Below are 25,274 nucleotides of genomic sequence, written 5' to 3' on the forward strand. Positions count from 1 at the left end.
GAGAGGAACTTATCATCGTGGGTTCGAATCCTCGATTCATCCTGATTACCTTTCTTGGTTCGGACTGTGTCATTTCCGTCTTTCCCCCGACATTAATACGACACGACACGACATAACTGAAATACTATTCAGAGCGGCGTGAAACAATACTCACTAAGTCATGGTTAGATTAAGACATTTATACTCATAATAATAAATAACGCTTAGGTGGTACTGCCATACATATATGAAAGGCATAAACATATGAACGTGACCGACCCAGGCTAAGCCGACTACGTGTCACAGCGATGGAGAAGTGTCGCCATGAACGTTTTGCTGCCAGCTGGATACAGAACGTGGACGACTTTGGCGGTGGCATAGTAATGATGTGCGCAGATAGCTATTACGCTGGTAGAATGTATCTGGCGCAAGAGGAAGGCAACTTAACAGCCACTATTGTGAGTGAGTATATTTTAGCAAAATACCAGCAATATCACGTCGAGGAGCACACGAAATGGCTTCACACATGAAGGGAATCGAACCCAGGTCTTTGACGTGCCGAGCCAAAGCTTTAACCACTTGGCTACCACACGCCCTCCAACACACATACACAGATGACAATATACCCATACGAATAATTATTAACATCCCTATATTGAGACTCATTGATCTAGGGTGACAATATTTATTAGCATTTGTATAATGAAATACAAATACTCAAATGGCCTAGTATACAGAAAGATATTAAAACATTAAACGCGAAGTCTATTTATTTTGTAAGATTGAGAGTGATTTCAAACTCAGTCAGTCAAATGACATTAACTCCAATTTCGTATAACTGTTTGATTGGCATTCTAAGAATTTCTTACGAACGATTGCTTGGTGTATAACACCGCATTCAGCAATAGTCTGTGTATAATCGAGTCTGGACCAGGCAATTGATTGATTGACGTCGATCTACGCAATTGGGATAAGACGACATGAACAAATCAACGGTATATTTCTTTAATCAGTTCAAGTCATTTGGCTGACGAAAAACTACACCGACAGTAACGAAATACGAAATAATGTCAAAAATGGAAGATTTGTTATAATTTTGAGACAGGTAACCCACTTTCCCACTTTGTATTTAAGAATAATTGGAGCCAATAATACATTTTTATTTGCGGCGATAATGCAAGAACGCGATATATTTTGACCTTCGTTTCGTGTCGCCGCATTGTCGCCCTTTTCTAAAAGTATAAAGTTTCTATAAAAGTGCGATCATGCGACAAATGGTCAAAACGTTGTCGCGTTGTACCGATTTGTTTAATTTCAACATCTTTTGCTTATATTTCTAAGGGTGACAACGCAACATAAGTTTCCCCAGATATTAAATTTGCAGTTCTAGGGTATCATCTATTAGATCTATGTAATATGTATAGCTGTTGGTATTCGTTCAATGGTGAACATTCATTAGATATTTCTCCATGCAGATTGTATACATTGCTGTTTGAGTGACATTTCAGATCGACTTATACTTGGTGAGTGAGTATGGTTTTACGACGCTTTTAGCAATATTACAACAATATCACGGCGGGGGACACCAGAACTGGGTTTCAAAACATTGTACCAAGACTTGTAATTAAAAAAATATGACGATTGTATGAAACAGTATCATGATATAGATATATAAATGTACATACTGCACTGTAACACACTGCTACAACATGATCCACAATCGATAATTGGTTCCCATGCAGATATGGTATAATTCAATGACTTATAAATGAAAACGTTAATAGGATTTGAAAAATATAAAGCACATACATACACAGTGGTTGCATAAAAAAACAAAACAATCAAAATGAGTTAAAATGATTGTTTGGGCGTCGTATCATTTCGATACAATGCGAAGACGTTGACATTAACTGCGTCGGCTCGATCGCACTTGAGTTTTGGAGGTCATATGGTATTCCCCCCTCAAGCCTTTCTTGGCATTCACACAGGGCGTTATAATCTTCAACCGTCGAGCGGGACAACAGAAAACTTTAGTGTTTAGTGTCTGCCCTTTGTTATCGTTGTTTAACCTTGGTCCACATCAAGCGTGTTGCGTTGATATTGTATTGGACATTGGAAGTTCAAAGTCTGATAGATCTTTACCTGAAAATACTTAAGTTTTGTATATAATACCGACACAATTAACACGCATAATCATGTTTTCAAGCATCAAACAAGAACCTAACGATGAAATTGGAGTGTTTGATAATGTCATGCCTAAATACATGGATCAATTTTATTTAATTTTTAAAGCCATTTTGCCAAATATCAAAGTGGGTCAGAATATGATTTAAATTTTTTTTGCGGCACGGCACATGGTCCTGTGCTCATCGCACAGGTAATTAATCAGGTGAAGCAATGTTGGTCGCGGAGAGTAGGTGGATGGGTGACCATGTCCGGCACCTTGGCACCTGATTGTTTCTAGGGCTTCGATCCTGCCCCATATTGAAGCACATGTAACACATGTGTCTTCTTGGCCAAGTGACGTTCAAATTCTGCCTCTGTTCACCCAGTAGTGAATGGGTACCCTGTTGGATGAGATGCAATATGGTTCTTAACCCTCTAGCGCCTCGCGGGCAGCTGGGTGGTATACACCTCTAGGAGCTGAGAAGAATTGTTGAGTGCACACTGATTCATTTTCCGGTGTAAAGATGTCTAAGTGCTTAGAACATGCTAATGCAAGGAATACAGCACCATATAAATGGAATATTATTATTACATGACTTACATTGTGGTAGGATTTCACAGTCACCTGGGTAAACAACAGCACAAACTAAACAGCTGTGGTGGTATCACAAGAGTGAGTGAGTTGGGTTTAACGCTGCTTTTAACAGTATTCCAGTTATATCACGGCATGTCAGCTTAATGTGGGAGGAAAGCCCACAGTGATACAGGTCTCAGACGTTTACAACCTCGAAGAAACCCCACGAGCACGGGTATGGTGCATAATCGGGGCGAACCGGGATTCGAACCCACAATCATAGGTTTCTGGCGTGCCCAATGGACGCAACTCTGCACAGCTAATCGCGGCGCCTTAGACGACTGCGCCACCCGTGCCCCCTATCACATGAACTACCTAATATCATACTATATCCATCTAGAAACAGATCCCAGGTTTGTGTACCCGAAAATATCAAGTAACCTCCCTGTTAACAATAGACCAGGCAAAGTTGTCGCAGGTGTGAGACGTATTTCAAATATGGCCTCACCTTCCACAATTTCAACAAATTCAGTCGAATGAGAACCAAGAGTGATGGACGAATGGAACCGGAGCCCCAATAAGGTATAAAGAAATTTTGCAATCCACGTGATGCCAGTCACTGCACTCCTGAAGTCACTGCCATGAAGTAAATCTTTTGTATATCGTCCAAATGTAATTTCTCTGTGCCGAACACACGTCCTTCACAATACAAGTGTGGCGGTGAGGTAGCCTGGTGGTTTAAGCGTTCGCTCGTCACGCCGAAGGCCATTGTTCGAATCCAAACATGCATAAACTGTTTAAATCTCCGCTGGAATAATGCGAAAAGCGGCTCTCACACAATACAAATTAAGTTTTACATATCAATACATCAATATGTGTTTATGCATGATGAAATAAACCCAACATGGATTCTATGAAGAAATACATGTATACGTTCTGTCATGTGGCAGTATACATTACAAAATTGATACATATCCAGTGATACATGTATTCACTGAATGCTAGTCAACAACCAACAATATACAACACATACAAAAACAACCAAACACTTCCATGATCTTATTCACAAATTTGCTTCATAATAAGAATTAAAGTTATAGACTGTGGTGCTATTCACGAAGGAAAAGCTTGAATGTCAGTGTTATGCAAGCATCATCATTTGAAATGTTATATCCTTTCACTGATTGGGGTTACGGGTGGCCTAGTCGTCTATGGCGCCGCGATTCGCTGTGCAGAGTTGCATCCATTGGGCACGCCAGAAATCTATGATTGTGGGTTCGAATCCCGATTTGCCCCGATTATGTTTCTAGGTTTGTCAGCACCATACCCGTGCTCGTGGGGTTCACCGAAGTGGTAAACGTCTGAGACCTGCATTACTTCGCATATTTAGCTGACACACCGGAATATAACTGGAATACTGTTAAAAGCAGCGTTAAACTCAACTCACTCACTCACTCACTCACTCACCCTTCACTGATGATTGACATATTGATAAGCTATGCTGAATATGAACTGGTTGCCTTTCATTCTGTGTTCGAGCACGTAAACTTGGCAGCACGCGGTCGCATGCATAGATCACTGGTCACATATTGAACGAAGAATAGGTGACCGTTTGACTTCATGAGTTTCCCTCATGCTTCGATCCCATACAGAAACACGTAACGTGTGTTGTCTCTTGTGACACCATATAGGGAATCAACTGGGGTTGTATATTCCTCAGGAAGTAGAGAATGAGTGCACACTGATCCACTGACCGTAGAAATCATGAAGGGATTTGAGCCAGCTTCATTCTTGTTGAGTCTTGTTGAGGTGTATAATTGGCCACCGGTCCAACTGAGAAGTCCTCCCATGTAGTCCTATTTGGGACACATTCCTACCTTAGACGCGTGGTTAAGATTCATGAAGATGAGCACTTCAATGTCACGCACTCACTGTTTAATTAGATGGAAGGATCAACATTTCCAAGGACCTTTATGCTCATGTTCGAAAGGAGATTTGTGATTTGTGATAGTTATACTCATACAACATCATGCCTCATACAAAAAAAACAGGTGAGGTGAGGTGAGATGCAATGAAGTGGGCTTCAACGTCGCGTTCAAGATTGCTGCACCTATATATATATAGTGTGTGTGCGTGTGTATGTTGGTGCGTGCGTGGGCGTGTATGTGTGTGTGTGCTTGTACTATCCTGACTAATCACAGTTTTATAGTGCTAGCCAACTGAGATACCATGCCACAGTTTAACATGGATACTCCATTCAGACACAGTTGACTGATTTTCCTTGTTTTATCCCCTCAATGCCGAGTACAAGGCATGGTAACAGCAAGTACCATCTTTTAACGTATTTTTGGTAGGTCGGAGTCGGGGATCCACTAGACCACCGAGGCGGTAGACTCATAAATATAATATGCGTTAGGGTTTAAACCCGTGTTGAAAGCGTTTCGTAGTGAAGTATAATATATAAAGAAGAGAACCATATTAACAGTTTTAAATTGACTTCATTTATTTAAAAGCAAAGCAGACATACTTACAGACAAAAAATAAGCAAATATTTCCTCTATCAAAAACACAATACACTTCCGATTTGAGACATGTGATGGTTTAATTATTTAATTATATGAACATGGATCAACAAAACAACAACACAATTCATTTCAAGCAAGCCTTCAATTAAATTATCTTTGCAGCTAATAAAGGGCTAGAAAGTGTGAATAAATGCCGAATTTCCCAGTTTCGGTATTTGCTTTGATTGTGACAAAGACGCCAGGTTCATTTGTATATGTTGTTGCAAGCAGATAAGTATCTGTGGTAACCTTTTGTTGAATTATGTCTGCAAATCCTTGTCTTGTACCGATGGTTACATCATATTCAGTCTTCATGTTGAAACTGTCAAACACATTTGACCAGTCTACCGTGAGGTGTCCATTCACCAGTGTTGCCGTGGGCTCGACCCCTAAGAAAATGCAAGATGGATTCGAATTTCATTGTAGGGATGAAACACGACTGTTACTTCTTCTTATTTTGCTACTACTACTACTACTACTACTACTACTACTACTACTACTACTACTACTACTACTACTACTTCTACTTCAACGACTACTGATGCTGCTATTACCTTTCTTATTCTAGTAACTCTCGACTGGTATGCTACATTTCAAACATTTCTGCTACAATGACTTCAAATGTTACCATGACATAATGATATCACTGCTATATTGATGTACATCTTTCCGAAGCAAGAGTGTCCACTGGCTAATATGTCTATTTTTAACCCTTGCCCTTTCAGGCCAACATTCTGTGTTAAAAAGAGAAGCTCGGGAGATGGCCATCTGACATATCGATAGTCGTATCAGAGAACGTTTTACAAAGTCAGCATCGGGGTTCAGAAACTTTGGCCGTTGTTATCGCGTGTCAATTTGCGCCGAAACTGTTAAAAAAATAGCGAAGATAAATATTTTCGAAGTCTTTACTGATTTGTAACTGTGCCTTTTATATATTGGATACAAATTTAATTACATTTTAACTCTAACACAGTGATTAAGAAGCAATGCTATTTTCTGATGACCCAAGCTGAACGTCTCATGTTAGCGCGATGTGCAATGTCATATGATACTGTACATTCCGTGAGTCTCTGTTATTGTATAAATGAAAAAAGTCAGGAATGATTATCTTTACACTGGCAACCTGTCACGTTGGTTGATACTGAAGGAAGGAAAACTTGAATCTTTTCATTATTTGATCAACAAGGTCGTCTTCTTTGGTAGTCGTCATCTGTGTGAAGACGTTCGAAATATGAACCGCGATCTGATTTGATGTCGTGTTACCGTAACATGAGGCCAAACCTGAGCTCTACATGGAGTGGAGCCGCGATCGAGACGAGAAAGGCGGAATTAAAATGGCAAGGTGAAAGCTAGACTTGATAAAGACAAATTGGCACACTTGCCCTTGGAAGATGTCTGATGTCATATTCCACCACTGCTGTGCTATGCTACTTGTACCACAATACCACCTACTCATACGTACCTGTGATCAAAGGCGACCGGCTGTCGACTGTAATGGTACTGTTGAGGATATTGCTGTACTGGACCCTGCCATTCACAGCGCGGACCTGGATTTCATACACATGTCCATCTTGGAGACTCAACCCGTCAAGTGTTGCATAGGTCTTCTTTCCTGTAGATACCCAATCTTCTACAGGTCTACCATGTTCGAGAAGGCGACATTCATTGCTCCAGATCTCAGGAGTGTTCCCATTCTGCCAAACGAACTCTATGTGGTCGGTGTAAGGTTGCGTGGTAGTCGAGACGAGTCCTGAAGATATCTGATTGTCCACAAGGACTTTCAGAGAGTTTAGCGGGAGAGCAGGAGGGTGGTATACAACCTGCAGGGCTTCTGAAGTGATAGTTGTCTCCATATTTACATTGTTGATACAACGGACCCATGCATAGAGAAAACTGCCTTGAGGAGCAGGGATATTCTGGATTTCACAACTAGTCATTGCCAGTGATGGCATCCAAATAGGCTCGTAAGTATGTGGGGTTCCTGAAATTAAAAAAAACACACGTGCAAAGCATTTCAAAAGTTTGATTGCAGTGTTAAAACGATACTTTGAGGTTATGTGATCTTCTGTTTTCTGCAATATACAACACTGCTTTAAATAGTACTTAGTTATATTTTAACCTGGACATATTCAAACATCATCACATTTACACATTTTTGTTTGTAGAGTAAAAAATGTACATTACCATATGTACATAAGCACCAGTCTATTCCACTTTCGTCATCTTCGACCTTCCACGTCATCTTAATAGAAACAGTATTAGAACCTTCTGTGTATTCAAGGCTTGATGATGCAAACCTAATATCAGGTGGAGTGTGGTCGATGGTGATTGGCTTGGATGTGAAGATGGTTCTGAGACCAGCATTGTTCTCTGCCATCACCGTAACATGAACAGGGCTACCATGTGGCTCTTCCACCAGAATCATTTCATGGTTGCTGACAGACGTCGGAGACAAGGCCCGGATCTGGTACCCTCCCTTGCTTGTTCCTGCTCCAAGCCACACACTTCTTGTTCCGCTTTCTTGATCTATTACCCTTGCACAAACAGCAACAACAGACGGTCGAATTTGCCAAACTGTTATGCCATTTTCTGAATTGGTCTCTACTATGTTTTGACATTCACTGAGTGTTACATCTAAGGCATCTGATATATTAGTGCCGGTGATTGATATACTTATGTTAGTAGGGCCGGAATTGGGGGCCAGGAAGCTATGCGATGCCAGTGTTTGTACAGTTTTCTTCTCAAACATAGCCGGAATATGAAGTTTGCCAACTGTAAAAATGACATTTGTCGTGTGGATGTTCAAGTCGCCCACAACCCTCATCTGATAGAATGTATTCTTCTGCAGATATTCAGAGGTGTGAAGTAGAATGGAATCATGTCGAAGATATGTGTAATTAGCAGAAGTGAAGTTCGATGTCCGGTCAAGAAAAGATGTGCATTGAAAGGCTTTTGTAGCTGATGTGTCAATCAGTATGCTTGGAGACTCAGCAGTACTACTGCGAAGGCCTGCAGCATCAACTGCTCTGACTGCAATGTGATACCTCTTCTTCTCTTCTAGTTTCAGATTTTCTATTGTGATCTCATTTTCCATTCCATGGTACTTGAACATGGAGTCCTGGATATGTTCTCCCTCTTTTACAATCGCGATTTCAAATCTCTGAACATAGGAATGGTAGTCTTCAAATCCATGCCAAGAAGCCTTCAGTGTTGTGTTGGATGACTGAAACTCGATGTTCTTGTGGCGGTCAGTGTTGAAGACTACTCCAAGTACAGGTATGGCCTCATCAACTACAAAACCATCAGACACTGCTATAGTTTGCAGACCAGCCGAGTTGGTTGCCCTGACGCTACTGTAGTATTTCGTTCCACTTTTCAGGTATGCCAGAGGAATCGTATATGAAGTTTGTTTACCCACGGATGTTTGTGGTATGGTATCATCTCCTGGAATAAAAAAAATATATCAATACAGACGTGTCCACTGGCATAATGTTAAGTGTCGGTTCATTTAATTAAGTTATCAAAGGAGTATATTCGTACCTTCAGGTGACGTTCCAACCCAAATTTCAAAGCCTGTCAATGTTGTTTGTGTGTCGTTGAACACTCCTTCCCAACACGATAATACTGTTTGTCCATGACTGAAATATTCCAAGTCCATTTTGCAAGACCCATCTGAATCCAGGGGTGACTTAGCCCTCTGAACTGCAGGTGGTGTGTGGTCAACCAGGATACTCTGAGACTGGAACACAGCATAATCACTGAAGCTAAACCAGGCTTTCACGTGGATGATATATTCTGATCCATGCTGAAGTGATCGTCCTCGAGGAAGGCAGTGTATAAGCCTAGTACGTTTCCCTATTTCCCGCCATACAGATTCGGTTTTGAGATCAAATATTCCAACTCCTGGTGATTTTCCTTTTTCGCCCATGCTCCATTGAAATCGAGTGATTGAGTTTAATACCCGCGATGATGAGGCCTCCCAATGGGCAGTTAGACATGATGATGAGCTGGTAACTGTAGTATCTGCCTCTAATCCAGGATGTACAACTATATCAGTACTCTTCAGTTTACTGGTTGTATCAGTGCAGTTCTGCTGTGATGAAGTCAGCAGACAACGCTGTCCAAAAACAGCACATGTGCAGTCGCCAGTGCAGTAATGAACTGAGCATGAGTGGCGTTGAAGTTCCAGCATCCCCTTTGTATGTTTCGCGTCAGTGGCAACAACTGCCATCGTCACCTTTCCTACTGCACTTGATAGGCCAGCGGTATTTGTTGCTGAGATTGTCAGGATTATATTTTCTCCAGTTCTTATCTGTTTACTGAGTATGAAAGAAGATGATTGCGAAGTAGTGTCTTTGTCATGTGGTATTTCAGCAATACCGTTCGACAGTTCTGTACCATCAAATGTTCGACTAACAGAGATAAAATAGGCCTGGATTCCAGATTCGGTGTCTGTAAAGCCAAGCCATTTCAGGTTGAAACGTGTCTTGGTTACACCTGTGTCGATGATACTTTCCCATACCATAGGAGATTCGAATCCTCCCAGTTGTGGGGGAGTAGAGTCTATACGAATCTGGTTACTTGTGGTTGTGGAGCAGAGACCTGCAGCATTACAGGCAGTGACAGTGGCAGTGTAGACATCTCCACTTCTCATTAGATTCCCTGCTTTGAAGAGGATGGTGGTGGAGTCCTGAGCGCCAATGTGTATATTTTCAATAGCAGATGATCCATCGTGATGAGTAGACAGAGACACCATGTGTCTTTGAATGGGACTATCAACGTCTGTGAACTTCCATCGAAGATGAAGCATGGAGTTCTCCCACTGCACATTCACAGCAGAAATGTTTTTAGAGTAGGGTGATGTGAACGTAGGTTTTTCTGTTGCTACTGGTGGGGATGCGTCAACGATGAAGCTGTCTGAAGTAGATGTGGCAACTAGACCTGCTGGGTTTGTAGCATTCACAGTAACATACAGGGGGTGACCAGATGGCAGCTTAAGACCAGTTTTAAGAATTGAGTCAGAAAGGAGGTTGTTAATACTTGGAAGGACATCACATTTTCCCGGTGATGTTCCAACACACCAGTCGAAGTGGTTGATTCCTGTTTCTGGGTCCTCAAATCCAAACCATTGTGCGGTGAGAGTGGAACTGAAATGACATTACAGGTAAGGTAAAATGAACAAGGATTGAAATACAACATAATGCAGAGTGATTCCATGGAATGTGTAAGTACATGAAGTATAAATGATGTCAACGATTATCATATACACTTACTCATGGTGAATTAACACATTATTTAACATAATATTGAATATGGTTACACATGTCCATGATATTTGCGATGGTGTCCATCATGTCCCACGAAGACTCTGCCAGGTACTGGAGGCGAGTTGTCCAGAATGATCCCATCTGATACAGAGGTTGAACAAAGACCTGCATGGTTACAAGCCTCAACACTGCAGTAGAACTTTATCCCGAGAGGCAAGTCTCCAGTCCATGACATTTCTGTTAAACAATCCAACCAATAATATGTGATTTCAGAAAAAAGGTTAAAAAGCGTTGGTCAATTCTAGTGTAGTAAAACCTGACGATTTAAAACCTAATTTATAAATGCCACATTGCATAAGGAACATTCAAATTAAATTTAAAAAAATAAAATGCAATTATCTAGGTATAGATATCTGTGTGTACCTGTTCCTAATCCTGTATGTGTGTCCGTTTCTACGTCATCTAGATAGGGCTGAGTCCCCAGACTAACACGGAAGGAGGACAACCCAGAGTGTGGATCATCAAATCCAGACCAGTGACAACTGTACCTGTCAGTGTAACTCTGGTAGTCCAGCTCCACCTGAAGCAATGTGTATGTGGGTGTAAGTTTGTGAAATTTTCTATTTTGTAATCTTCGAATTGTTTGGATTCTTAAATCAGGCCATACATTGAAATGTGGACTTCACTCGTTCCATTTATCAGTGTAGGACTCTACCTTGTTTGCATTTTCCCCATCTGCAACAACACCTTTAGTAGGTGGTGACGTGTCCACAGTGAAGGTGTTGGACACTGCTGTAGAAGTCAAGCCAGCTCGATTTGTAATCTGAACAAAGAATGCAACAAAATAAAACGTTTCTAATGTTAATACATTCATAGAGTTATATTTACACCTTATTCTCCTGTTGGCATTGGTTTTGGTTTTGGTTTGTTGTTTAACGCCGTACTCAACAATATTCAAGCTATACGACGGTGGTCTGTAAATAATCGAGTCTGGACCAGACAATCCAGTGATTAATATCATGAGCATCGATCCTTGCAATTGGGATCGATGACATGCATCAACCAAGTCAGCGAGTCTGACCACCCGAATCCCGATAGTCGCCTTTAACGAGAAGCATAGTCACCTTTTACGGCAAGCATGGGTAGCTGAAGACCTATTCTACCCCGGAATCTTCACGGGTCTGTTGGCATTGGAATACCTATTGAAGCAGAATCATTGACAGTCTTGATTGTCTACATTAGGATTATTTGTAAACTAACGGAAAGGAATGTTTCTGTGCATCATTGACTATCACTGGCAATAATAAAGAAAGCAAACAAAGATTTTGCAAGAGAACGATATATTGATGTTCATGAAATATGAATTCAACATGAGAGTGTTAACACATATGAATGTCATCTCAGGTTGAAAGTGGCGTGAGGTCAATTGTCAGTTCACAACTCTGTATCGGGTATGGTCACCATTATAGGACACATTTGACAACGTCGCCTCACGTCAGCGGTCGATGTAAACGACGTTCCATTTCAGCTCACATTTGTTCGATGGCCAACAGATCTGGTGAAACAGGGAGTTTTGTTTTCCAAAGATGTCTGTGACCACATGTTCAACGTGGGAGCGTGTCCTGCTGTGACTACCATGGATCTCAATGAAAGGCTGGACGTGAAGACGGATAACTTCGTCACGATACCGTACACCTGTCAAAATGCCACCAGTGATGACTAGAGGGGTGCTGTGATGTGCAGTGAACGGGTGAACCATGATTATCTTACCGCCGTTACTCGTGAACGTCCAGTATATATTCAGTCCTTGGTGTATGGTGACTGTATGGTGTCCGTATGAACACCAAATGCATACAGACAACGTTTGTGCAATTCGGGTGTCAAACATTCCAGTTGCACATTTTCAGATAACGTTTACAAGGTTTGGCCGTCAACAAAGTTGCTTTTCACATTTAAAACACTTTAACGATTTATTCTAACTTGACTCGGTCCCACGTGCACCTGACGAATTTCTGACATTCCTTCGTGGTGTTCATGGATAAATATGACAAAGTGATTATCCAACATTATTCTTGAATTTCCATGGCGACTGTATTTTTATGTTACTTTTCTGATGCATATGGTTGTTTCTGTTAGCATATAATTAACTTTGTGTTATTTGTGTTTCACTACATCAGGTTTTACACTTAATGTTGTAAATGTAAACCTTCTTTTGTAAATGTAACTTACTTAAACAATGAATTAACTGATTTGAATGACGAAATGTAACATTAATTCCTTTAAGCAATGAATATGCTGATTTAAATAACAAAAAGTACCATTAGTTTTGCAAAATATCCATGTCCATCAGTGAACTTCTTCATGTGAATATCTGCAAATGTCCTCGTATATTTCGTTGAAGGCGACAGTGTTCCAGTGCTGGTCGATCCTATAGAGAGATATGTTGACAGGATGCCAGACTCAGGATCTTCGAATCCGGCCCAATGGACAGTCAACATGGCTCCAGACACCACACTATGGCTGTCAAGAGTGTCACCAATGAAGATATCGCCTGTCTTGGGTGGTGTAACATCAACCATTACAGCATCTGATGTTGCTGATGTTGAGTGTCCAAGTCGGTCATAAGCTGTAATGACAACAGAACAACAGTGATGGCATGTTCTCATATCATTTTAGGAGAACACACGCGTTCTTTAAAGTGAAAGTGATTTTTACATTTTGTAGTTTATTCAATTTAAGTTTGATAAAGTTAGTTGTTTGGGGAATAGTACTTGTGTTAAAGCTAGTAATCTGGACGTACCTTTCACATTTGCATAGTAGGTTTTGCCATTCTCTAATGTGATGTTCCAAAAGTGTGCGGTGTGTACAAAGCCAACATTTGTGAAGATCAGAACATCCTGGCCTCCAGGGTAAGTACCTTGAACACATGAAAGAGGTAACATATTGGTGGTTATATTAATCACACCACATATATTAGATAATTAATGGTCTTTTGATTTTGTTGGATTCTTAAATCATTATTCAGTACAGCTTGTCTATAACTGTTATGTCAAAGCTTTGTTTCTGTGCAAATATATACATACACTGACCAAAAACATTAGGGATCATGAATTATCTTATATATTCCGAAAACATTCAAGGAAACTAACTAAAATAATATTTCCAAAATTATTCATATTCACTTTGTTTGGTCAGTATATTTAAAGTTGATAACTTATAACTAGCAAGGTTTAATAACAGGAGTATGCTAATGTTAAATACACCTACCTATGGCACCTGAGAAGTGAGTTATGCCTGACTCAATGGTATTGAAGATGGATTCTTGTTCACTGAAACCTGACCAAGCCATAACCAGAACATCTGTTTCTGTAAGGAACCCATTTTGTTGGTTCACCACCCAAACATCACCTTTGATAGGGGGCCTGTCATCTATGATAACACCATCTCCACATTCAGATATTGTTAATCGAGTGTTTTTGCTTTGGACACATATATAATATTTCATGCCATCCATTAAATATCGACCATGGAACTTAGCAAGTGGTCCTACTTTATCTACACTGGTGATACATTTGTCATCAGATTTACAATCAGGTGGAATGTGAGGATCTGTCATCAAATACCAGGTGGATGTCCGGCCTTGTAGTCCATGCATAACTCCCGCCAGTTTAACGTTAGACTCGGCAATGTCAGTATCAAAGGACGGAAGATTTGAAACTTGCAGCTTCTCCATCATTGTGATAATTTTTGGAACATCCTTTTGGTCCACTTCAACAAGTCTATTCCCTTCTTTCCTAGTATGTTGAAGAGTTCTACACGATGTATCAGACAGGCCAGATGGACATTTGACTCTGACACAAATGCTGATGACACTGTGAGACTGAACATGGTCCTCAATACAGATGTCAGACTGAAAGGAGAATGGAAAATTATCTCTAACACAGTATCCCATCAAGTAAAGCCCATCAAAACGCTTAACATGATGTGAAGGATATCCAAGAGAGCCATATATTCCTGTGTACAATTGTGGCAAGACTGTTATAAGGTATTATTTTTTATCAGTATTAATTCATGTATAAAAAACGTTACTACTACCTTTCCTGTGGCGAGTGACTGGTCCGTTTGCCAGCAAGTTAACGGATTGTTACGTTTGTCTGCAACTGACCACTGATAGATGATTGTCTTTACATCTTCTGGTTCTGCTTCACATTCAATACTATCAACGTGAATTGTCACAGCATGACAAGTTGATTTGGATCTATTGGTGAAGGATGCTGTCATTGTTACTTTTGGCAGTCCAGTGATAGCCTTAACACCATCTGAATATTTCCATGGTAAACACACACTGTCAAAACAGGGCCTCACAAACACTTGATACACCTTGCCATGATCTAGGACCATATTCGTGAAGTCTGCATAGTCAGTGCCACTATCAACAATAATAGAAGATAGGGTTTTATAACATTGTGTCCGGTTTTCGCAGTGCATTCTTTCTTTGAGGGCAGCTTCAAAATGAGTTGTTAGCGCTTTCCAAGGACCAGCATATGTCCAGTAAGATGACACTTTGTTCTTCGACAACGTGTAATCAGTGTCCAGAGAACACATGTGAATAGTTGCGTTGTTGGTGTCAACAGCAGAGTCAGTAATGTAGAACCGGGGATAATGTGTCAAAGGTACAAATTCATATGTAGCCAAGTCTTGCATTTTTCCATCATTGCTAGGTTTGGACTTAAAGAGAACATCATCCGACTTTATTTTTCCACTTAAGGATTGTTGAAACTTAACAATGTATCTCTGACCAATACCGAGAGAGGAAGATGCTTTGTATGCCCTCGTAATATTGATGTCTAAAGTTGTATCTGTGTCTAGGTCCAATCCAAAGGTGTTGTAAATGTTAATATCACATGCTACTCCATCAAATACCTTTAGGAGAAATTGTTCATCAGATGGTTGATCTATAATAATGAAACCATCAGATGATGCATATGATGTACCACTTGAACTGGTTGCTCTTACCGTAGCATAATAGTTCACACGTGGTTTGAGACCTGGTGAGGTGATACAAACAAAAGTGTTGTTTACAACTCTGAATGGACTAATGTCACTTCCATTTACAACAGCTCCCAACGCCACTTCAAATTGGACCATTCCGTGATGATGGAAGCCATTCCACTTAACACAGGACTTGTTTTGTGTGGAATGAAATTCAACATCATCCTTACTGTCCTCATGCAATGGGTCAATGTCATACACGATCCCATGTCCTGGTGGGAATCTGGATGGCACTGTAATCTTCTCTGTGTTGACGATAGTGAAATGGCCAGCAGAATTGTACACATACAGTTCAAAGAGAAATGGTTTGTTAAGCTCCGAGTCCATCTCTTGCAGTCGTGTGAGTGGATATCTGATGCAACCAGCATGACCCTGAATCTGACACGCTTTTGTGATGTGCTTTGAAGTTTGGAGAATAGGTGTGACATGAACCCCATCATGCACTGAAACGAAATTAAAAGTATTGGTTCAAATAAAAGCGAGAAATCCCTTTCCATAATCACAAGAAAACTAAGAGACTAACAATTGATATTCTGTAGATGGGGGAGGATGGGGGAGGAGTTCTTGTATAGAGGCTAGATATATGTTTAGCTACAGCTGCAAAACCAGTTTTTAAATAAAACAAAACTTTTACATTTTCTCAATGAATTGCCACTTTTGCAACAATGTATTTTTTGTGGCAGGCAACTTCTTTTTGTTCAAGTGTCTGAAGCCTTTTTTTATTTTAAAAGTATTGTCTGGAACAATTTATTAGTTCAATAAAATACCATAACTTGTGTCATTGGGGATGCCTTCGTCTTGCCTTCATGTCATATCTCATATCTATAAGGAGCTCCAGTATTTCACATATTGTTTTATCAGTACCTTCGCAAATGACATTTGCTTTCATTTTGACACATTGTTCTGAACCTTTAAGATATAACTGCATCTAACGTTATTGGTTTATCCAAGTTATACTTTCATACCATAAACGTTTCTAAGATTAATTAACTCAAACATAGACACTCTGTTTATAATAGGATGAGCTAATTATTTTGTAAGGTCTTACCGATTCTGTACAAAACAGTAAATTGGGAATCCTGTTGCTCTGAATCTGTGAAGGTCATATTGTTCCATGTTATAATGACAAAATCACCGCTTGATTTTGGTGATAAAATCTCAGTAACAGCAGGAGGTGTATTGTCAATCATCACTGGTCCAAACGTTACAACTGAAGTCAATCCAGCCTTATTAACTGCCTTTAGAAAAATGTAGAAGATGTTCTTCCCAGAAAAGCCAGCATGATTAAGCTTAAAAGAGTGACGTCCTTTACTCGACGCATAGTCCAGAATATCTGGGTCATGAACTGCTGTCTTGTCAGATCCAAATCCTACTGAGAAATCTCGCATTTGGCTTTCATTCTCTGAGCAGTTCCATTGAAGGTCTATCTTGTCAGATGGAAGAAAGATCACAGAGTCTTCAAAAGATGGAAGATATCTGCAGAGGCTATCGGCCATTTCTGTATCATTCAAGATTCCATTAACCTTAGGAAAGATGTAAGCAATCGTTGATGTGGACCCTGCTTTGCATCTCTGTGAACATTCACTTGTCTTCTGTAACAGATTTAGTGTTAGATTTCTTTTGACAAGCCAGAGATCCCCATTGAGGCGTACAACATGTTCAGTTGATGTTTGTGCAGATCTCAATACGACATTGTAAAATGATGGTGGTGAAATATCCCTGATAATCCCATCAGAACAGGCGGCTTTTGAAGGAGTTAGGGCGGCATTGAAAGCTACAACAGTTGCATAATATTTGCTCGTCTCTTCACGAATTGTAAACTGCGCAGTATTTATGCTTCCTGGAATATTGATCACATCTGTAATGTTCTTCATATCGTCAAGTGTCAGACACTTGATGTCCAGACCGACCAGGTAGTTGTTGATACCACTCTCATGGTCAATAAACCCTGCCCAGTTGACCAACACAGTATCCTCACTTGTGTAGTCCACATCAGGACCGTCCACCCCTCCTTCTTTAACGGTCCCTGCTTCAGGTGGAGAGGTGTCCACAAGAATGTCCAGGTGGTCGATGGTCCGCAGATCTGCTTCATTTGTTGACACGACCGTGAAGTAGAAGGCCTGGTTGTGTTGAGCATGATTGGTCTTGTTTGCCACAAGCCCATTCAATTTCACAAAGTAGTTGTGAAACTGACACTCTCCAATAGAGGGACAGTAGCAGCTGGAATTCGATGGACATGGCTGCAAATAGAATATAAGTATAAAATAAATAAATATATAAATAAATACTATACAATACAATATAATATTGTTATTCCGTTATAGATTAATGGATCAATCAGGAATATGCATTGTAAGAAATAAACTGTTCTAACATTTTGAACTACATATAGACCATATAACATTGAAGGAAATATAATCAGTTTTTAAACTAAACATCATGAACTGCTCTTATATTTTTAAAACCTATACCGCATAATCACCTTTCCATTGAGTTTTTCTACTGGCAGCACTCCATGGCCAAGGTCTTCGGATGAGTCTTTGGTGCCAAGATACCACTCTACGAATTGGACACCACTGTGAGGGTCTATGACATCAAACTGGAGCACCATGGTAGAAAGGTCGAGACTGTCGTGAACATACACCTGCTTGTTTCCATCTTTCACGAGCCACATGTTTGAGACATCAGGACCAGTCGAGTCAATATAAACTCGTACCGATTCCTCTACAGAGCTGTTAACAATGTCTTTAATCTTTATGGAAATATTATAAGATTGACCATCAAACAGCTTAGGAGAGATGCAAAATGATTGTTTGGTAAAATTAGGAACCAATGCCCAGTGTGATTTAGAGCCATGATCCACAGAAACAAAATACTTTGCCTCAATGATGCCGTCAACGTTAGGAGTCCCAGAAATAGGAAGGGTTCCAGAAGTTTGGTCATATTCCGGGCTCACTTCTACCTGGGGACGAACTGGATCCAAAGGGTTATTGGCCCTCATTCCATCATTATAGTAACGACCTTTCCAGTCAACGCATACGGGTCCAAGGTTTGTCTGCCATTTGTAGCTCGATTTCTGGGTTGCTGACACAACCTGAAGAGGTTTTGTAGGCATTATCATCAGTTTGGAGGAGTTGTCGTACAACACCAATCGCCGCACATTTTGTATGTTTCCAGCCGTGTCATGTACCTCCAGAATGACTGCATACAGCCCATTTGCGTTTGGCAGGTGAATAGGTATGTCTAGCTGAAACTTGTTATCATATTTTAAATCAAAACCTTTCAGTGGCGTGTGTATTACGTCGATCACATTTCCTTTGTGTTCAGTTTTCAGAACTGTTATTTTAGTGTACTTCAAACCCGATGCTGCATCAGTCTTTCCTCCTTTCGGAACCGGGTCTGACCAGCCAGAGGTTTTCACATGGAATACACCTACAATATTTGAATCACATTCTATCATGTATAAAGATATCAGTCTTTAGTATGATTGTGTGCCCGTCAATTAAACAACTTTAGATATATACCGAAGCCATAAACATGAAAAATAAATAATGGTAAACATTATTACACAAATATTTCTTACATACCAGTTCGTGTAATGCGGGTTGATAGTTCAAGTGGTTGTGACATACAGTGTCCTGTGTTGAGTTTGGAGCAGTGTACAGGTTGTCCAATATCATACCGGAAACACAGCTGTTTGGTGGAACTCTGATGACTGTAGATCTGGGTTCCTACAGGATGTCCGTCAAAGTCCTGATACTTGAAAAATCCTCCACCAGTAGTAGAAAATTGGACGCATAGTCTGGATAATCAAAATTGCTTAATTTAACATCACCATACATAATGTCAATTGTGGAGAGTCATAAACTAAAGTAAAAGTTCAAATAGGGAATCTTTGGAGTCGCAGTTACATGCCAAAGAAGGGTAAAGTAGAGCAAGTTTCTGATATATATATATCATGTTCGTATGTGTTGTTCAACGTTTAACGCCGCACTCAGCAATATTCAGCTATATGACGGCGGTCTGTAAATAATCGAGTCTGGACCAGACAATCAAGTGATTGACATCATAAGCATCGATCCACGTAATTTGGATACGATAACATGCAGCAACAAAATCAGCGAGCCTGATCACCCGATGTCTTACGACAAGAATAGTCGCCTTTTACGGCAAACATGGGTTGCTGAAGACGAGTCTACATAAATATAAGCAACAACTTCTTTTCCATTATCGTAAGAAATGTATCCCTTATCCATTGTGCGATTCTGACTATAGCATGAGCATGTGCTTTTCAATCACTATAAGATAGTGATGACACCAAGTGTTCGCGAATAGATGGCACCCGATACAAACAACGTCAAGTCAAATGGTCAACAGAAACAAACACGGCTACATATGGCCGTCAAAAGCCAAACTAAGGAATTACATAAGACGTTTTTTTCTCTCTGCCTTGTCAAATAAATAATAAATCCCATAAATCTTTTTAAAAGAATATTTCCTCAGTTGACATAATGGCCTTATCTGTGGCATTATTTATTGAAGGCAGTGTAAAAAATTACCTCTCTCCATCAAGCATGTCTGTTGATATTGGCTGAGTTCTTGAACATGCCAGATTGCTAGATGGTGAAGTGTCACTCAGAGCTTTCGAACAGTCACTTCCCCCATGCAATGATACTGTAGACAGACTACTCTCTGCTCCTGAATTGGAAAGCACCAAGTGAAATAACAGCGAAATTTAATCGTACACTACTATGACGGATATGCATGTTTCAGATCATTTGCATTCAGCAATAAGAGCTGATATCTTAATCGATGTCCCGATTGGCTGTCTCGAATATGGTAAATGGAATAAATAGTCACCATATGTATAATATTACAAATGTAGTACCATTTATGAGAATCTTCTTCAATTTTGCCCATGACACAACTATTCCATAGCCTTGATCGTAGACATAGTTCGGGGGTTTTGTGATGTCAATGTTGTCGAACTTTGAGAAAAACAGATAGTAGACAGAGTTGGGCTTCAAGTTGACATAAGTATCTGTTTCATGTGAACACCTGGTGTTGGACCCGTGTGTGGAGTTTCTTATGCTGCGGTGTTCATCGGTCATTCCAATGTGGCAGGATAGAAGTTCGGGTTTGTAAGTAACTGTGAATTTAAAAAGCACAGTCATAAACATGCACAAGTTCCGTTGTAGTTCCTGGTGGCTTCGCTATATCAGAAATGATATGCCATTGTGTTATACATACATATACGTGCTGCAATCACAGAAGTGCAGTTTGATAAGAACCGAATAAAATGGTAATTGTAACTGAATAACTCAATAGTTTCTAAACCATGACGTACGAAATTACAAACTTTATCTGTGCAGAATAAGTTGAATTTAATAGAATTTGAGTTGAACACGTTGTACTCACGGTCACACTTTGTGTAGCTGGAACCGCCATCCTTCTTAACGAAGCCCGCCCTACATTTACAATTTGTCCTCAGATTTCTGTTGGCCGCATCTGGACAGTCGCCGGGCCAACACCATTGGTTCTTCCAGGAACAGGTCACTGATATTATAAAACATAGGTGACAGTGAAAAAAGGAAATAAACTTTCATCCCAAAATGAATGAGTGAGTGAGTGACTATGGTTTTAAGCCGCTTTTAGCAATATTCCAGCAATATCACGGCGGGGGACACCAGAAATGGGTTTCACACATTGTTCCCATGTCGGGAATCGAACCCGGGTCTTCGGCGTGACAAGCCAACGCTTTAACCACTAGGCTACCCGACCGCCCCCCATCCCAAAATGAAGTAATTTCATAAATATGCATTACGCAGATAGTCGACATGTGTATATAGGCTCATATTTTCCCACTTTAACTTTAAAACTCACGTGCACAGTCAGGATGGCTGTTAATGTTCCACCAGATTGAATGTTCAGAATCGCCTCGAGCATCAAGACATTTTTCTGAAATTGAAAAAGAAACATTTCTCTAAAACATTCTGCCAAAACTAAACTTTGTAATAACAACGTTATCAGCGTTCTGTACCTGTTAATTGTCACTGTTTCAAGTATACTCAACGCAGCTATTGAACTGCCGCCCAAGTGGATATACATGTACATGTAGAGTTGTAGCAGCCAAAACCCGTCGCCTTAAACTAACCCCAGTCGTCTACGTCCACTATTACGAACAACAATATGAGAACAAGGGAAAACGATTCAGGAGCAGGAAAACACTGACCAAAATTGTCACAAAAAGATGTGCCACAACACCATACCAACCAATCAACTGCGCGTCGAGGCATGGACACGTTTCTTCATTAAAAGTAGCAGATGGTCCTAGACACCTCGTTTTAAATGTGTACCAGAGTTGTCAGGATCTCCCCATGTAACATGATTTAAGGGACGTTAATGCTACAAACATTCGCACGAACATCCTCGTCATTTGAAGCATCTTGCGTTCTGCTGGTTTCCATTTTTGACGGATGTATATGCTGAGGCACAGAGCCGCTTTTCACATTGCAATCCTGTATACCAAGTGTGGAGAAACACTTAAATGTAGACATGGCACTTACCACATTGTGATCCAGTATAGCCAGTGTGACAGGAACACTTGTCTGGTGCAACACAGCTTCCTCTCTGGTTACAGGCTCCGTTAGTGTTGTCCTTGCCGTAGCAGATGGCTGGAGAAAACAACAATATTTGCAGTTAAATGAACACCAAAATCATGAATGCTATCAGAAGATTATGAATTCAAATAAAAGTAATTACACAGTAAAAGTAATTACACAGTAATTAGCGTCAATACCTGTGCTGCAGTCGACACCGTTGGTACTTCGCCATCCTGGGCAGCATCCATACACTACATGTGAATCTACGCGGTACCTACAACTCGGAAATATTTGATATGATGATGGGAAAATACAAAGTGATATGTGCGTTAACTGTATATCTACCCAACCAAAAATGTTAGGGATCATGAAATTTTTAGGGGATTGTTGTATGTTGACTAAACACAAGGGAGTGTCTAAAATATAGATTTTTCCCATTATGACAGTAAGGAGCAGGAACACTCTGTCTGTGTTGTGAAAATACTCTTGTCATTGTGGTACGTCAATCACCTAAAATTGTGCTTTGCCCAACACCTATCATTCTGCTGTGTCTTTCATGTTTTCATCAGTCGGTCACGTTTCTGTGTCAATAATACACAATGTTGCTTTCTTTACCACTTTACTATTGTTCAGTGTCAGTCACACTGTAATTGTGCAGTGTCAATCGCCATATCATTATATTGTGAAAATAACACTTTAACATTCGTCACCATGCCACTCGTTTTCCCTTCGAAAATATACTCAACCGCAATAGAAACCCAAATAAAGTTTTTTTCTTTGTGAATGCACAAAAAGTAATTTTTGACAAGAAATGTATACAAACGTAAAAAATCCACCCTGCATTTCAGACACGACTTTGAAAAAAGGATAGGAAGCATGGTTCGATTACTTGAACTCCAGGGAGGCAGTGGCGAGGCACTTTGGATGGCATGTGTCATCACCAGATTGGTCGCAAGGCATCAGCAGACAGGCAGTGTTCGAAACCGGCCTCGCTCTGGACGATAGAGGTCCACTACTCCAGCACAGGACCGTTACATCTTGGTGACAGCCATCTGCGTGAGCGACAGTGACGAGTAACATAGACAGCTGCAACCATTTAAGGTCCGCGTCATCCCGTGTCAGCTGACACAGTTCGTCGAGCGGCGTGAATCAGACGTCGTCGTCCTTACGTCAGGGTTATACTGACTTAACGACACCGCGACGTCAACAGTGGCTACAAGTTGTCTTCTGAGACGAATCTAGGTACAACCTTTCTCTGTTTTCTCTGTCATCTTTTCTTGACATTATATACATATCTTTCATGGTCCTAAGACCGTCTAATGGCAGAGCGTCCGTCAGGAGAGCGGAAGGTTCGATCCCCGGCCACATCACACCAAAAGACGTTAAAAGATGGTACTTGTTGTTACCCTGTCTGACGCCCGGCATAAAAGGGTTAAAACAAGGACTGGTCGGCTCGGAGCCAGTATACTGTGTCTGAGTGGAGTATCCATGATAAACTGCGGCCTGGTATCTCAGTGGGCTAGCACTATAAAATCGGCATCAGTCCGGACTGGTACAAGCAGCCACACACACACGCGAGCATGCACGTCGCTATATAAGTGCAATAATCTTGGACGCGACTTTACACCCCATTTCACCTCAATGCTCTTAACCTTATCCGCTTTTATGTATATATCTTAAGTATATATCGTGTCTCCATAGAGGCAAATGCCTTTTTTATTATAGTATATTACCTTATGATACATAACATCACATTAACAGACAAAGTCACGACTGTGTGGACACAAATCATGTTCACCTTGTTCGATGATGAGAACACCGTCTCCAGTGGAAAGTCCCACAGTGCGACGTGTATCTCTCTTGATAGGAACCGACGTTTGTCACGGTGTGATGACAGACATGTGCACTGCAACAGTAAATTATAAGTCAACACTCTCCGAACCAGAAGATAACAGATGAAATAACCAGAAGCAAATCTTAGTATAAAGCATTTTTAACCAACAATAGATAACATACCCAGTGTTGCTGAGACCTTCTGAAGATGAGCAAATGTAGATGGTTAAAACCGCAAGGTATCCCCATGATCGCATGGCTGCGGATGTCACTATAAGGAAGGAGAAAATGTTGTGTATTGGTTGTCTAAATACAGTGAAAGAGCCACTGACTGATCATATCTGCGTTAGCGAGTCAGTGAATTTGAGCCACTTTGAACAGTATTCCACGGCCAGTTATGCCATGGCGTGTCAGCTTGATGTGGCAGAAAGTGATGCAGGTCTTTTCGTTTCCCATTGTGGTGGAACTTACGGGCACGGGTATGGTGCTGACAAACCTTGACATATAATGAAGGCGAAGTTGGATTCGAACCCATCATTTTAGGTTTAAGCACGCCTAAGGGCGGCAAATTCTGCACAGCGGGCACTGCAAATTGCGGCGCCCTCGACGACTTTTCAAAGTACGTGTTGACTGAATATATACATATTTGGCAATGAACGTGTTAGTATGGTCACTGCGAAAGACACCAGGAGTAACTGTGTCGAGATTCGAACTCAGCCATTTTGAGATCCGGTCCCTTTAATAAATTAAACATTTTAGTTATAATTTATCAATAACTATATAATAATTACATTTTATCTCCAGTGGGGGACATTACATTAACACTTGAAATACAGCTACTTGAATAGATATATGTTTATTTGTTTGTTTGTTTGTTTGAATGTGTCTTTTGTAGTTCTGGTCTTCGATGTTAAAAACAACACTAATATCAATAAAAATACTTTGAAAACATAGTTTTTACACCAAATTAACTCACCTCGTGTTACTTGTTCAAATATCTCTGCTCTCTTTGGTATATATCTGTACACTAACTTAGCAGCATAGGCGATCCTGCACAAAGACGTTTAATTTAAACCTGCACAACACTTATGGTCAAGGTCAAGTCGCTGATATTGATAACGGTGTTATTTGTTTTGCCGTAAAGTGAGTCACTTTTACGCACCGCCTCTACTGCAGAAAACGAAAGATAGCGGTAATGTCGACAAGGTTATCATTATCCATGTTGTCACAGTTAGGC

General features: G+C 40.5%; 1 protein-coding gene across 1 annotated transcript; it reads right to left on the reverse strand.

The window, feature by feature from the left end:
• Positions 1–5,217: 5,217 nt before the first annotated feature.
• Positions 5,218–25,050, reverse strand: LOC139456367 (uncharacterized). Its single transcript, XM_071238020.1, has 23 exons — positions 25,014–25,050; positions 24,221–24,308; positions 24,003–24,110; positions 22,402–22,478; positions 22,169–22,276; positions 21,486–21,560; positions 21,021–21,158; positions 20,491–20,751; positions 20,162–20,300; positions 19,190–19,404; positions 18,085–19,034; positions 16,651–17,842; positions 14,646–16,045; positions 13,818–14,460; positions 13,351–13,467; positions 12,869–13,176; positions 11,266–11,373; positions 10,974–11,130; positions 10,604–10,787; positions 8,824–10,430; positions 7,468–8,727; positions 6,746–7,264; positions 5,218–5,672 (listed from the first exon to the last, which is right to left on the reverse strand). The coding sequence occupies exons 2-23, from the start codon at positions 24,292–24,294 to the stop codon at positions 5,407–5,409; spliced, it is 9,906 nt and encodes a 3,301-aa protein (XP_071094121.1). The 5' UTR covers positions 24,295–24,308; positions 25,014–25,050; the 3' UTR covers positions 5,218–5,406.
• Positions 25,051–25,274: the final 224 nt, after the last annotated feature.

This window comes from Haliotis cracherodii, unplaced genomic scaffold (genome assembly GCF_022045235.1).
Source record: "Haliotis cracherodii isolate W230 unplaced genomic scaffold, xgHalCrac1.p SCAF_11, whole genome shotgun sequence".
Taxonomy (NCBI): Eukaryota; Metazoa; Mollusca; class Gastropoda; order Lepetellida; family Haliotidae; genus Haliotis; species Haliotis cracherodii.

Coding starts and splice junctions, on each gene's coding strand:
- LOC139456367 (XM_071238020.1), bottom strand. CDS start 24,294: ATGCGATCATGGGGATACCTTGCGGTTTTAACCATCTACATTTGCTCA. Junction 19,035..19,189: donor AACCCGCATTACACGAACTG/GTATGTAAGAAA, acceptor CAAATATTGTAG/GTGTATTCCATGTGAAAACC. Junction 5,673..6,745: donor CCGGTCGCCTTTGATCACAG/GTACGTATGAGT, acceptor GCATTTTCTTAG/GGGTCGAGCCCACGGCAACA.